Source organism: Peromyscus maniculatus, chromosome 2, assembly GCF_049852395.1.
Source record: "Peromyscus maniculatus bairdii isolate BWxNUB_F1_BW_parent chromosome 2, HU_Pman_BW_mat_3.1, whole genome shotgun sequence".
NCBI classification, from domain to species: domain Eukaryota; kingdom Metazoa; phylum Chordata; class Mammalia; order Rodentia; family Cricetidae; genus Peromyscus; species Peromyscus maniculatus.
In genome coordinates, this window is record NC_134853.1 from 30,389,148 (window position 1) to 30,404,566 (window position 15,419).

Consider the following 15,419-nt stretch of genomic DNA (forward strand, 5'->3'; position numbering starts at 1 on the left):
CCCCATACACATACACCTTGAATCTGGGCTAGCTCTGTGACTGCCTTGAGTCACACCGTAGACTATGATGATTTCCAGGACTTACACTTCTGAGCAGTAAGAAAAGCTGGCAGTCTCTGCTTTCTAGTCTAGAAGACAGCCATGTGACAGGGCAGACGTCAGTCGTGCTGTGAGGAAGCTCAAACTAGCTGTGTGAAGAGTCACGTGGTAAAGGATGCCTGGCCAGGCCCTGGGTACAGTCCATCCAAGCTGAGGTCCAGACAGGAGAGAAAAAGGCCATGCAGGCAATCCCAGCCTCAGCATGCCACCATGTGAAATGTGGAGATAAGCTGTCTCCACAGAGTCCTGCCAAAATGGTGGAATCCTGAGCAACAAAGGATTGCTCTTCTTTCTTTCTTTCTTTCTTTCTTTCTTTCTTTCTTTCTTTCTTTCTTTCTTTCTTTCTTTCTTTCTTTCTTTCTTTCGTTCATTTGTTCTCTCTCTCTCTGTCTTTATTTATTTTATTATTTTTTTTAGAGTCACTTGTAGCCCCAGCTGTCCTCCAACTCACTGTGTAGCCCAGGCTGGCCTTAAACTCCTGATCCTCCTGCCTCTGCCTCCCAAGGGCTGGGGTCACAGGCATGTGCGACTATACCCAGCAAATGTTTAAATGCAGGAGGTTTGCTGCTTCACTTTTTGTTTTTCAGGATTGAAGCAGAGCCTTTTTCTTAAGATAGGAAAGAAATCTACCTCTGTATCTGTGAAGGGGCCCCAAAATAGCTTGACCACACAGCAGCCATGACAGGCTTAGGGGCCCAGACACAGCTTCTGTGACAGGCTTACTGGCAGGCAACACCCAGATCCAGGAAAAGCCTTAAGCTGATACCACCCAGGGATCTACCCCGGGTGAGGAAGCCTGACATCCCAAACATTCCAACCATTGGATAAGGTGACCAGATGTCCTTGAGTCTAGCACACACCTATTTTTTGTTTTACAGATACCCCTAGACAATTGTCAGCCAATCAGGGTCCTGGATCCTGGAAATCACCTCACCCCAACCTCTACCATGATAAAAACTCTGCCCCACCTGAGCTCAGGGCTCATCTGCTCTCACTGCTGTGTTGGACAAACAGAGGGACCAAGCTCTGGAGCTTGAAATAAAGGCTCTTTGCTTTTACATGCGGGATTTGGTCTCCGTGGTGGTCTTTTGGGGGTCCCCGAGATCTGGGCATAACAATATCCCCAGCCCTTGGTGCAGTTTTTAAAACAACAGATGACCAAAATCGAAAATGAAAAATCAGAAAGCCAGTAGAGAGGTAGCACACATCTGTAACCTTAGTGCTTGGGGGGTGGAGGCAGTAAGGCTAGGAGCCCAAGGCGGCTTCCAGGTCGAGGTCTATCTGGTCTACCAGAGGCCTTGTCTCAGACAGCCAACAAACCAAACCCAAGCAGAAACAGCAGAAACCCTACAGCCACCAACAGCAGCACATCCCCAAAAGGCCCATCGCAGGCTCTCCATCTCAAACTTAACAAGTTCTTTGTTTTGTTTTTTCCATCAGACCCAGTATGTTAGCAAGGCCCTGGGTTCAACACCCAGCACCGCAGAAGAAAAGCAAATCTTATCTCAGGCATCTCATGCTCCGTTTACTCTTGCTGATTTATGGTTGTTTGTGGAAAGTGTCTATGTCTGTTCCTGTGAGGGAGGAGTACTTTATCACCGACATTGTCTGGAAGTGTGGGGACTAGATAATACTAAAAGGAACTAACAAGAGAAATCACCAAAACCCTTCACTGCCTACTGCCCACACGGGGGTGGGGGTGGGGGTGGGGATGGGGGTGATCGTTCCTGCTGCCTCTGTCCTTGGAACTCTTCTGGTTTGCATACTTAAATGAAGTAAGACACACAGAAGTAAGGTCACCTCCACAGCACAGGACTGTCTGCATGCAACTGAACTCAAATCACACAATAGAAACACAATCTTTTCTCTGTTGGCTGACAAAAGACCTGGCCATTCCCTGCCTGCACAGACCCCATGAATGCAACCATCCTTTAATTCATAGGCTAATTCTTAGAGTGTTGCTATAGTACCCAGTTCCAGGCTCACCCCCTGCTGTGGGGAGACTCTGTCCCCATCTGTCAGAGTACCCTTGTCTGTTTTCCATAGTGCTCAATACACTCCCTTATCTACTGGAACAAAAGAAATTCAACCTCAAGTTTTGTTTGAAGGATCACAGAGCTGGACCACATTTATGCCAGCATCCAGATACAAGTAATGCTCCTGCCTCCTGGTCACAAAATTAGGCTGTGGCTGTCACCCTGCCAACCACACTGAGATTGCTAAAGAGTATTGTTTCCTTCCAAGCCACAAAGGAGGACCCTACAGGCCTTTTTCCAACATAAAGCAACAAGCTGTTTAGCTATACTGTGAAGAATCCCAAAGTGAAGTGGCTAGGTCATTTTAAATCTATCTACCAACAGAGAGGGTCAGCTGGGCTTTGACCATAGACCAGACTATTGCCAGGTGTCTAGAAAAAATGCATTTAAGATCAATCACTTAAAATTCCAGTGAAATTCATTATCCCAAATGAAGAGAAAGAGTCAAATTGGACAAGAAAGCTTGGAACAGAAGTGTGGTTTGAATAAGGATGGCCCCCATAGGCTTGGAGATTTGAAGACTTGGTCACCAGGGAGTGGCTTTGAGAGGAATTAGGAGGTTAGCCTTGGTGGAGGAAGTATGTCATTGGGGTGGGTTTGGGGTTTCAGAAGCTCATGCCAGGCCCAGATCTGCTGCCTGCAGATCAGGATGTAGAACTCTCAGATACTGTCCAGCACCAAGTCTGCCTGTGCTGAGCTTCTGCCCTGATGACAATGGACTAAACCTCTGAAACTGTAAGTAAGCCTCAGTGAAATGCTTTCATTTATAAGAGTTCCTGCTGGGCGGTGGTGGCCCACACCTTTAATCCCAGCACTCGGGAGGCAGAGCCGGGCAGATCTCTGTGAGTTCCAGGCCAGCTTGGTCTACAGAGCGAGTTCCAGGACAGGCTCCAAAGCTACACAGAGAAACCCTGTCTCAAAACAAACCAACAAAAAACAAAACAACGAAACAAGAAGAGTTGCTGTGGTCACAGTATCTCTTCACAGCAACAGAACACTGACTAAGACAGAAAGGAAGAGGTTCAGTGAACTCTACTTGCTTTTTAATTTTTCAAGTTTTCATTTATTTTGTGTGGGTGTTTTGTCTGCATATGTGTCTATGCCCCATATCCATGTCTAGTGCCCACAAAGGCCAGAAAAGGTTATCAAAGCCTACAGCTGGAGTTAGACAATGGGTGCTGGGAACTGAACCCAGTCCTCTGGAAGAGCAGCCCGTGCTCCTAACCTCGGAGCCATCTCCAGCCCCTGTTGTCTTTGAGACAAGGTCTCACTGTGTATTCCTGGCTGGCTGTGGTTTGCTGTGTAGACCACTCTGACCTGTGTCAGGCTTGCTCCTTCTGCCTCCCAAGTGCTGGGCTCACAGATGGAACTCTGCTCTCTAAAGGAAACACTGAAAACAGCTTTTTCTTTTTTCTTTCTTGCTTCTTTTTTTTTTTTTTTTTTTTTTTTTGAGACAGGGTTCTCTGTGTAGCCCTGGCTGTCCTCAAACTCACTCTGTAAACCAGGTTGGCCTCAAACTCAGAGATCTGCGTGGCCCTGCCTCCCAAGTGCTTGAATTAAAGGTGTGTGCCACCACCTGGCTGAAAGCAGAACTCTCAACATGCTGCCAGTTCTCTCCTTAGAAAGATGTCAGGGAGTGAGAATTACTCCAGGACTATTAAACACAAGAGTTTCTGGGCTGGGGATGTAGCTCTGTGGCAGAGCTTCCGCCTGACATGCGTAAGGCTTTAGGTTCTAGCCTTTGTACCCTGCGACCTTTGTAACTTGTAATTGTCTTCTCGGTGCTTGTTTTGTTCTGTGTTGTGGGGCTGCAGCTAGAACCCAGGGCTTTCTAAGTGTTGTAAGCATAGGCTGGACCACTGAGCTACACCTATGTCTCTTCAAACCCTCTTTCCTTATGGTGATTAGGAATAAAATCTTGGGGCTGGCACCATTGTTAGTTTTATGCGGCACAATGTTATTCATTAAGTGGTGCTGTTTTACCGTGCGAGAAAAGCCACGAGGTAGGACAAAACCCACTGTAGGAGTTTATTAGGAGAAGGGAGGGACAGGAAAGATGTGCATAGGCCTATTTGGAAGACATGTGCTGAAGGAAGAGGAAGAAGAGGGAGGAGTCTGTGACCTGCGTTTTATGGATTCCCCTGCACATGCGCATGGGCTTACCTAGCCATGTCACTCACGCGCATAGATTAGGTGATCACACAGCACACGGATTACATAGGATGTAAGGGATGACTGAGCCTCTGGCTTGGCTACTGGACAGCGCATGTGCGGTCATGTAGCAACAACGATGACTCAGTGGGTTAATGCACTTCCCACCAAGCATAATGATCTTCATTGGATCCTTGAGACCCTCATAGTGAAAGGAGAGAACTGACTCGCACAAATTGTCTTCTGGCCGGCGGTGGTGGCGCACGCCTTTAATCCCAGCACTTGGGAGGCAGATGCAGGTGGATCTCTGTGAGTTCGAGGCCAGCCTGGACTACCAAGTGAGTTCCAGGAAAGGTGCAAAGGTAAACAGAGAAACTCTGGCTCAAAAAGCCAAAAAAAAAAATTGTCTTCTGACCTCTACACTCTTCATGCACAGGCATGCACACTTACACACACACACACACACACACACACACACACACACACACGTAATAAAAAATTAAAATGTAAATAAAACCTTCATACTAGGGAGGTTGAGGCAGGAGAGTATTTGAAGCCAGTTTGGACTATACACGCAGACTAGGTCTCAAACAAAAAATTCTTAAAAAGGAATTATGTATGCACTAGAAGAGGACAAGAAATTACTGGGATGTGGGGCATGCTGGAGAGAAGCACCCTCAAGAACTATGGGCCTCATGCTGGGCATGATGGGCCATACCTGAAGTCCCAGTACTCAGGAGGTTGAGGCAGGAGGATTACCATGGGTTTAAGAACAGCCCAAATTGTATGTTGAGTTCCAGGCTGGTGTGGGCTGTAGAATGGGACTGTCTCAGACAAACGAGCACAGGGACTTAGGGACCTGATGGGACCTCATGTCAGTGACTGGCTTCAGTGAAGCCAACCTCACCTTTAGACTCCTTGGTTTCTGGGCAGATAAATGCACAGATGAGAATCCACTGCATACAGTAGTACCAAAACTCACTCTTGCAGTTGGGGGTGGGGGGCAAGATCACCCCTAAATGTTCTCCAGAGGCTGAGTTGTTTTCTTTGTTTGTTTGGGTTTGGATTTTTGAGACAGGGTTTCTCTCTAGCCCTGACTGTCCTGGAACTCTCTCTGTATATCAGGCTGGTCTCAAACTCAGAGATTCACCTGCCTCTGCCTCCTGAGTGCTGGAGTTAAAAGCATGTGCCACCACTGCCTGGCTCAGAGTTGTTTTTGTTTGCGTGTTGTGTTTCTTTTCCTGTGGGGCCTCTTATTCCTCCTTTTGGCAGGAGTAGTTCTTTGTTTCCCGTTATGGCTTAGGTAAGTAATGTAGTCCTACAAAGGGCATTCATCCAAGCAGGTCACAGAGTGCCCCTGGCATTCCTTCATCCATTCAACATTTTAAAATGAGCACCTTACACTCTGCCACTTACCAGGACAGCAAAACATTCTTGGTTCTCCAGAACTTTGCTTCTAGTGGAGGCGACATGGTAAGTCAGTGACTATATATGTAAAATATGCTGTGGAAAAAAACCTTTGTTTTTTTGTTTTTTTAAGACAGAGTTTCTCTGTGTATCCCTGGCTGTCCTATAACACACTATGTAGACTAGGCTGGACTCAATCTCACAGAGATCCACCTGCCTATGCCTCCTGAGTGCTGGGATTAAAGGCGTGCGCCACCGCCACCGCCACCACCACCACCACCACCACCACCTGTTGGAAAAAAAACAAAAACAAAAACAAAAAACCTTTTAATTGTAAAGGTTTTAATGGCCTCTGAGAACTTTAGTCTCAAACCTACCTGAGTGAAAAACCAAAGGTCATCATTTTTTTTAGCCTATTAAAATAAGGACCCATGAGTAAATGTATATATCTACCAAATATATAAGATATATAATATTATCTACCAAACTCAAATTTTGTTCCTTGTTGTTGTTGTTTTTTGTTTGGTTGGGTTCTGTTTGGTTTTGTTTATTTGTTTGAGACAAAGCCTCACTCCATAGCTTAGGCTGCCCTTGAACTTGTGGCAATTCTGCTTTAGCTTTCCAAGTGTGGGGTTAAAGGCATGCTGGGCTCTGACCTGCACCTTGTATTATCTGACTGTCCCTCCCCAGTACACACTATTGTACCTAAGTGACTTTACCTGCCTAAAAGCAAGTGTGATAGAAGCCATCAGCCCTGGAGAGCCGGCTCCTCGGAGCCCAATTACCCACAACCCAGGATAGAATTGAACGTGAGTAGTGGTTTAGAGGGCTAGTTTTGGACCTTGCATTTGACCTCTCTTCACTTTAGTATTTTGATTTATAAAATATGGATTTTTTTGAAGGCCCTCTCAAAGGTTGTTCTGAGGGCTAGCTGAGATAGTAAATATGAGTATCTGATACAATGTTTGGCACATGGTTTGCTTGTAACCTGAGTGTGCTGACTTCTCTGACCTTCCAGCAGGTGCTAGGTGACAGGAGGGTTTCAAGAAAGACCTCTCCAGGGGGTGAGCTTTGAGCAGCCCTAAATGACCCAAAGAGGAGGGATGAGTCTGTAGGCCTTACCGCCACCGGCTCACTACAGAAGACTGGCAATATAGCCAGAGGACAGCCGGACAGGGCCACTGCCAGAGGGAACTTGCAAAGCAGAGCAAATCTGCATTGTATTCAAGATGTGGTGAGAGCCAGGTCTGGGTGTGGGTCTCTGTCATCCCATGGCTCAGAAGGATAGGCAGGAAGATTGCAAGTCACACAATTTAAGACCATGTTTCAAAAGAAAAGGGTTTTATGAACTAAGGGTAGGAGATGCAGCTCAGTGACCCACCACTTGCCTACCAGGCACAAGCCCCAGATTCCATCCCTAGTATTGAAAAAGAAATAAACAAATAAACAAGTTGATGAGACATGAATAGGCTCAGGAGTCAGCAGGGCCCCTCAGTCAGGATGAACCCAGAGGTGAGGAGGGATGTGGGAGGCAGGGCCGTACTGTTTGTTCAGAGCAAGGTGGCAGCAGCAGATTTGGGTTAACGGTGGAAATCGGGGTTTGTTTTAGGTTGAGCTGAGGCTGTTACGTGAGCTGAAATATGTACGGGGTGGTGGGGAGTGGGGGATGCTGGGACTCTAACTTCCCTGGTGAATGGACAGCACCAGGAAAGGGAATGGGAAACTGAGGCAAGATGGAGGTGGGCGTTGGACTGGAAAAGCTCTGTAGGTCTTTCAGTGGGAAAATCCAGGGCCATTGGTGGCTTGGTCTGCAGCTCCAGGGAGAGGTGGAAAGGCTGAGGTATGGGTGTGACTCCAGTGTTTTTGTAATATTTACAGCCACAGAAGAGAGTGGGAAAATGAGAGTGTCATGGTAGTCACTGAAATAGCTCCTACCGGGGAATCTGAGCAGCTGCAAGGAAGTCCCAGAGGTGGCCCAGTGACTTAGGACCTGCTGGATAGTGTCAGTGGTGACCTTGAAACAGCAGTTTGTGGGGACCAGTGAAATCCTGCGTGGGAGAGGTTAAAAAGAGCCTTAGAAATAGAAAATCTAACTGTAGGGCTGTCTGGAGGGATGGCTCAGTGGTTAAGAGCACTTACTGAAAAAGACCTGGGTTTGATTTCCAGCGCCCACATTCCCAGCTCACTACTGTTCATAACCCTAATTCCAGGAATCCAGTGCCCTCCTCTGTGGGCACCAGGCTCATGTGTGTGTACACAGACATACATGTGAGCAAAACACTCATATACATAAAATAAAATAAGTAAAATTTAAAAACAACATTTAAACAGTTCGGCTGAGCTGGGCATGGTGGCACACCTTTAGTCCCAGCACTCGGGAGGCAGAAGCGGGCAGATCTCTGTGAGTTTGAGTCAGCCTGGGCTACAGAGCGAGTTCTAGGGCAACCAGGACTGTTACACAGAGAAACCTGTCTCGGGGTGGTGGGTGGGGGGGTGGGGAGTCTAACTTTATTTGTGTGCTCAGCCTTAACCAGGTCCCCAGAATAGGCAGGTACAGAACAGCTGATATGGTGTTGCCTTTTGGAGGGTAGAAACCTGAGGTCAAGCAAGCAGATGGGTACCTACCCTAACAGTCTCTTTCTAACTTATCACCTTTCCAAATCTAGCCACACTCTGAAGCACCAGAGGCTAGGCCTCTAATATGAATTTTGGGGAGGGGCACAATTCAGTTCAAACAATTATGCAACAATCCTTTTAAGAGTATTTTAATTTTAAGTGCTTAAGTGTTTGCCTGCATGTGCGCGTGCGTGCGTGCGTGCGTGCGTGCGTGCGTGCACGCCTGGTGCCCATGAAGACCAGAAGAGGGTGTCACATGTCCCAGAACTGGAGTTACAGTCGAGAGATGCTATGTGCTGGGAAGTGAACCTGGGACCTCTGCAAGAGCACTATGTGCTCTTCATCATCAAGCCCTCTTTCCAGTTCCAAGAAATCCTTTCAGAAGGAAATTTGAGCCAGGCATGGTGATATCCACCTTGGGAAGTAGAAGCAGGATGACCACAGGGGGACCAATCTCAGCTACATAGTGAGTTAGAGGCCTGTCTGGGATATCCGAGACTCTGTCTCAAAAAACAGAACAAACGTGAAGAAAAGGAAAGACAGAAAAAGGAAATGCTGGAGAGGAGGACACAGGGCGGCCAGGGGGAGTGAGAGGCGGGAACTGTTGGTTCCTTCTCAGATTTCTCTCCTCGAGATGACACCCAGGCATTACTGATGAGAAGGGTGTCACAGAGAAGCTGAGACTGCTGGAGGACAGGCGGGGTAATTGCAGCAGCAGAGTCTCCCTGAGAAGGGGTGGATCGGAGTGTTAATGACACCTGTATCACATAACCTGTGAGTCACTGGGGCCTATAACCTGTGAGTCACTGGGGCCTGCACCTGACCTCGGGAATCACCGTTCTGCAACTGTTGGGAGCCTCCAGACTACACTTTAACCTTTCTTTGAGAGGCCCTAATCCGAATTCCCCTTCAGGACCCAGAGGAAGAAGCCTGCTCGTATATCAAGTGAGAGCTGCCTGGCGACCTAGGCCCTGATACTCGAGGCTCCTGAGGTGAAGTAGGTCAGTGGGTTCATGGCAGGGCTGGGGAGGGAAAATGGGCCTTGTTTGCCTGTCTGAAAAACTGAAACGCCTTAGAAAGCAGGTCCAAAGATTGAATGTTTTGAAACTATGACCCAGCCTTGGCCTCTTTGTTTGAATTGAGCTTGGTCGCCTTGATGGTGAACTTGGCGGGTCTCCCCCAGCCGTTTCAGAGGGTTACATCATTGGATTTCCATATGCAGATCATAGCCTCTCCAGTGCCAAGGAATGTGTGGGTCTGCAATGTTGCTTCTACAAACTCTCTTATCATACCATTGCGAGTTGCAGCCCGAATGTTAAACAAATCAATCAATAAATAGATCTTGGCTTCACATTTTGTACAGACCAATTGAATAGACACATAGACAAAGTCTCCTGACTACTCCACAGTCTCCACGTAGCCAGGTCACGCCCTGCCAACACTTCCTCCTCCTGGACACAGGCTCACCTGAAGAGACCGGCCAACCCCTCGCTCAGGAGGGCCATGCTTGCAGTCATGGCAGTTTCTAGGCCTTGTCTAAGTTTCCTGGAGGCAAACCTAGACACGACTGGGTGCCTCCTGGAAGCTGAGGACTGATCTAAGTTCACCCAGTGAAAACGGCTCCCAGGGCCGTTCTGTGGGCCTCGTAGAGGAATGGATAAACAAGGGAGGGCGTGAGCAAGCTTTAATACACAAGGAGTGGGTGCCAGACTTGGTGTTCAGACAGTAGCATCTCGGGCTTTTTAATCCCCAAACAAAACATTAAATCCCTCCAATGTGTTTCCTAGCTTCTCACCCACCTTCTTGTGTGTGCTCCCTTCTAGTGCCCCCTTCCAGTACGCTCCAAAGTGTTTGTTATGAAGCCTCCTGTGCCTTCTTGCTCTTCTGGAAACCACCTGGAGCAGCCACCCCAAAAAGCTTGTTTTGTGATGGTGCGCTTCTGAGTTTCTGTGGTTTCGGTTTCTATTTCTGTCTCTGACTGTTGTAACTTTTCTATCTCTTTAGACCTTTTATGGGTAGTTTTGGGTTTCCCAGGCATTTGTACTCTGCCCATCATGTCAGCTACATAAACTGTTGACAAAGGTATGGCAAAATCCTGCTGTCATTATTGACCCCGGAAAAAACCATCTGTGAAAGACTAGAACTCAAGCTAGGTGTGCTGGCACATGTCTGTAATCCCCTCACTTGGGAAGCCAAGACCAGAGACTCTCATGTGAGTTTCGAGATAGTGAACTCCAGGCCAGGCTGAGCTACGTAGTATGACATGAGACCCTGGCTCAGAACAAAATAAAGGAGTGTAATCAAATGCCGCACCTCTAGGAGTCGATAGAAGGTGTGACCTTGTATTGATCGGCCACTTGCAGTTCTCCTCAAACATGAGATTTCGTCAAGGGAGTTTCCCTTGTCTGAGATGTTGACCCATAATGCAATACAGATAGCACAATGGCAGTCTCTATCCTCCTGTGTCAGCCCTGGCTCTTTGCCGATGATGATAGTCACCATTATGTTCTTTCCAGTTTTATTTTGTCCCTGAACATCAGACCTAATTCATTCAGAACCTCTCCTTAGATCCATTCAAAAATCAAAACATTTGTGCAGGGCAGTGGTGGCACACACCTTTGATCTCAGCACTTGGGAAGCAGAGGCAGGTGGATCTCAAGGCCAGGCCGGTCTACAGAGCAAGTTCCAGGGCAGCCAGGGCTGTTACATAGAGAAACCTTGTCTCGAAAAACAAAAAAATCCAAAACAAAAACAAAAATCAAAACATTTGCCTAATGATTTATAGTTTCCAATGTCTCCATCTACATTATTTAAATTGGTCACCACAGTTTATTCAATGAAATCATGTAGCTATTATCCCTCCCATTTTATAGGTCAGAAAACTAATGTCTTCTGGTGAACAAGTAGCAGAACTCCACAAAGAAAACAGGTGATATGTGTACTAGTCCAGGGTTCTTTTCATACCACAAGACTGACTCCAATGGGAGCTGGGGGAGTAGTGTAATGTAAAGTGTGATGCTTACCTAGCATGGAGGAGGCCCTGGGTTTTATCCCCAGCAGTCCATAAATGGGGTGTGGTATCTCACACCTAAATACTAGCATTCAGGAGGTAAAAATAAATAAATAAACCAAGAATTCAAGGTTTCCCTTGGCTACAAAGCAAGTTTCAGGCCAATCTGGAATACATGAGACCCTTTCCCAAAACAGAGACAAATAAACAAGCCCCATCATACCAGCTTCAGATATATCAGAATCTTCCGGAAGTCTGTTACCACATAGATTGCTGGTATTCATGACATAACCCCAGCATTTCTGATTCAGTAGCTCTAAGGTAGGGTCTGAAAAGGTTCTCATTCACATCCTCTGCTTTCTCCCTTGCCTTCCCCATCTCAGCTCCCCTTGCAGCTCGGGGAGGTCATCTAACCTAGTTCTGGTCAATGAGATGTCAGAAGTTTTCAGGGAAAAACTTGTGCTGGATTAGTATTGGAAATATAGCTCAGTTGTCTAGCGTGGGCAAAACCCCGAGTTTGATCCTGAATACTGAAACAAAAAAGGAAGGAAGGCAAGATTAACACTGGTCCAGCAGGGTCTTTTCAGGTTCTTGGCCTCTTATTCAAAAGTTCACACAAATATGCAAAGTAGCAAGGGGATTTTATTCAAAGAAAAATGGTGGCAGAGATGTGATACACTGTCGGGAGTAATGGTGGGACATGTGAGTGAGACAGCTCAGGGTCCCAGGCTACTGCTTGGAGCCATTGTAAATGTTTTGTGTATCCCAAAGGTGGGGGCACGCCTGACTGACATCTTGAAGGAATCATAGAACCAGTGTGGCTGGAGCTGAGTCAGCAAAGAAGCTTGAGTTGGACAGACAGGTAAGGAGGAGTTATGAAGATCACCTGACAGCCAGGAAACAGTCAAAACAAACAAACAAAAAAAACATTCTGGAAGGTTCTTCGTGGTGGTGAAACATGATCTGCCTCATCTTCAAAAGATTGAAGTGGGTCAAATAGATAAGAGAAGGGCTAAGAGAGGAAGGATGGCGGCCCCTGGACGCGGCTGCGGTGGCAGGTGGCCCCTGGACGTTGAGACTTACATTGAAAGTGGGGGAAATTGGTTGGACTCCAGTTCTCTTTATTAGGACTTCCTGGTGATTCAAAGCATGACAGGCAGGAGTCAAGGATGACTGCAGACCCTTTAAAATGAGCATCCCTAGGATTCAGGGTGCCATCTGGGTGTCAAGAATTTGAAGCCAGACATGGTGGTGAATGCCTTTGATCCCAGTCAGAGGCAGGCAGAGCTCTGAGTTTAAGGCTAGCCTGGCCTATAGATCAAGTTCCAGGACAGCCAGGGAGAAACCCGCTCCCAAAAATTAAAATAAAATAATTTAAAAAAAAAAAAAAAGAACTTGAAGCTGGTCATGGTAATGCTTGCCTGTAATTCAAATTGGGAGTTAGAAGGTAGAGGCAGGAGGATTAGGAGTTCAAGGTTAGTCTGGGCCACATGAAACCCTGTCTCAAAACAAACAAAGACTTGGACTTTGATATGAAGGCCATATGTGATGCTGAATTTTCATTGTCAACTTAAATGGGTTTTTAAATCACGTGGGAACATACATTAGGGTATTTCCAGAGAAGTTTAACTAAGTAGTGAAGACCTACCCTGAATGTGGGCAGTAGCATCCCATGGACTGGGGTCTGGTGAGTAAAAAGGAGAAAGTGAACTGAACATGAGAATTCATCCTCCTTCTCATTCTAGACTTAACAAGAACAGCCTCACTGAGTCACCTGCCTCCACAGCTGGAGCCTCTCTGAGCACACCTTCCTGACCATCATGGATTCTACCCTCCAGCTGTGAGCCAGAAGGAACTCTTTCTTCTTTCAGTTGCTTTTGTGAGGTATTTTGTCACAACAGTGAGGAAAAGGAACTGCTTGGGATTCCTGTTGGACAGCCAAGAGGAGGTGCCACATCGGAAGCTGGTATCTGGAGAGCCCTGGGCAGGGGTCCGGACTGGCAGTAGAAACTGGGTGGGGTCAAATCAGAGTCCCGCGCTAGATCAGCTGTTGGCTAGGGCGTTAAAAGAGATGAGAAGACATATTTGGACTGAGCCCAGGAGCCCTCAGAACCTTTGGAAATGGGGAAATGGGAGTGATTCTGTGAAGGGGAGCATTGGATAAGAAAGGGCAGATCATTCTGCTGAAGCCACCTTGTGTTTTTAGGGTCACTTCTCAAAAAGAGGAGGAGGAGGGAAAAACTCTTAAGTTGTGAAAAATATTTGTACCAACAAACAAATACTCTAACATTGAAATTCAGACCAAGAAAGATGTTAGGATTAAGACAAAGGCTAGGGATTTTATGGTGAGAAAGAATACAAATTAATGTGAAAAATACTTAGACCCTAACAGGAAACATACAAAGGATATGAACAGACAGTTCACAAAGAAGGAAGTAAAACTAGTAAACAAAGGTTTAGAAAACGTGTGACATCATCAACAAGGAGAGAAATACAGATTAAAACTACAAGATGATATGTTTTCAACCATTAAATGAACAAAAGGCTTTTCATGCCAGTTTACCCAGTAATTCCAGTTCAGGGAAATCTAAGAAACTAAGTAAAAATGTGGATGAAAAACTTGACCACAATTTTATCCACAATTATAGAAAATAATTCCAGTGCTAGCACTGAGAGACTAGCTTTGAAAATTGTGGCATAGTCATACTATTACCTGTGGTGATTTGAATGCAAATGGTGGCCCCATAGACTCACATATTTGAATGCTTAGTCACCAGGGAGTGGCACTACTTGAGAAGGATTAAAAGGATCGAAGGTGTGGCCTTGCTGGAGTAGGTGTGGTCTTAATGGAGAAAGTTTGTCACTGGGCTTTAAGGTTTCAAAGCCGATGCCAGGCCCAGCTTTTCTCTCTCTCTCTGCCGGCCTGCTGGCCTGCAGATGAGGACGAGAACTCTCAGGTACTGCTCCAGCGTGTGTGCTGCTGTGCTCCCCACCATGATGATCATGGACTAAGCCACTAACTGTAAACAAGCCCCCAATTAAATGCTTTCCTTTATAAGACTTGCCTCAGCCATAGTGGGTCTTCACAGCAGCAGAACAGTGACTTAAGACTTTACTAAATTATTAATATTAAACTACAGAGATGTATAAAATATCTAGGAAGAATTTATGGTAATGGGAAAATGTATATATTGCGTTAATCTGTAAGAAGGATTGGGGTTGTGTAGATGGCTCAGGTGCTAAGTGCCCATCACATAGCGTAAACACTCTCACTAGAGCCCACATAGAACTAAAAAGCCAGGAGGAAAGGGAAAACCAGTACGTGTTTACCCATAGTCACACAGGAAGGCATTCTTTCCTGCAGGGCCCCTTTGTAGAGCCCTGTACTGAGTATTGGGAGTACAGAGATAACTCAGAAAGTTCTGCTCTGGGTCTAACTGAAATTTGGAAACTGATCTGCCTTTAGCCTCCCAAACCTGAACATGCTGATCTCATCTGAAAAACTGTGCCTCAGAAGTAAATAATACAGTCTGAAAGATGTGAATATAACGGGGGTCTAAAAAGAACACAGCAAAATGAAGCTCAGTTTAAGGTGGCGGCTGGCTGCACAGCTGGGCCTCCCATGTCCCTGCTCATGTCTGCACCCTCTGCTGAGTTCTTGGAGAGCCCCCTATAGGAAGGAAGGTGCCCTGAGGGCAGGAAGTCAAGGCTGGGGTGTGTGTGTAGGTCCATGGTATAGTTCTTACTGGATAGGTTTGAGTAAGGTGCTAAGTCAGTGTTCTATTGCTGTGAACAGACACCATGACCAAGGCAACTCTTACAAAAGAAAGCATTTGACTGGGGACTTGCTTACAGCTTTAGAGGGTTAGTCCATGGTCATCATGGTGGGCAGCACACAGGCATGGCGCTGGAGCAGTGGCTGAGAGCTTCACATCCTGATCTGCAGGCAGCAGGTAGAGAGAACCTCTGGGCCTGGTAGAGGCTTTTGAAACCTCTAGGGCCACCCCCAGTGACACACCTTCTCCAACAAGGGCACAGCCACTCCTTCCCAAACAGCTCATGGGGCGTAAGCACACATATAAGTGTGCCTGTGGGGGCCG

The 15,419-nt window shown here is 46.6% G+C and overlaps 1 protein-coding gene across 1 annotated transcript in view; it reads left to right on the plus strand.

Annotated features, from left to right (window-relative positions):
• The window catches only part of LOC107400982 (uncharacterized), a 53,467-nt gene extending 40,265 nt beyond the window's left edge, over positions 1-13,202 (plus strand). The window contains exons 3-4 of the mRNA XM_076563591.1: positions 12,091-12,181; positions 13,065-13,202. Of these exons, the coding sequence (XP_076419706.1) occupies positions 12,091-12,129 (39 nt within the window). The 3' untranslated portion in view covers positions 12,130-12,181; positions 13,065-13,202. The remainder of the gene's footprint in view (positions 1-12,090; positions 12,182-13,064) is intronic.
• Positions 13,203-15,419: the final 2,217 nt, after the last annotated feature.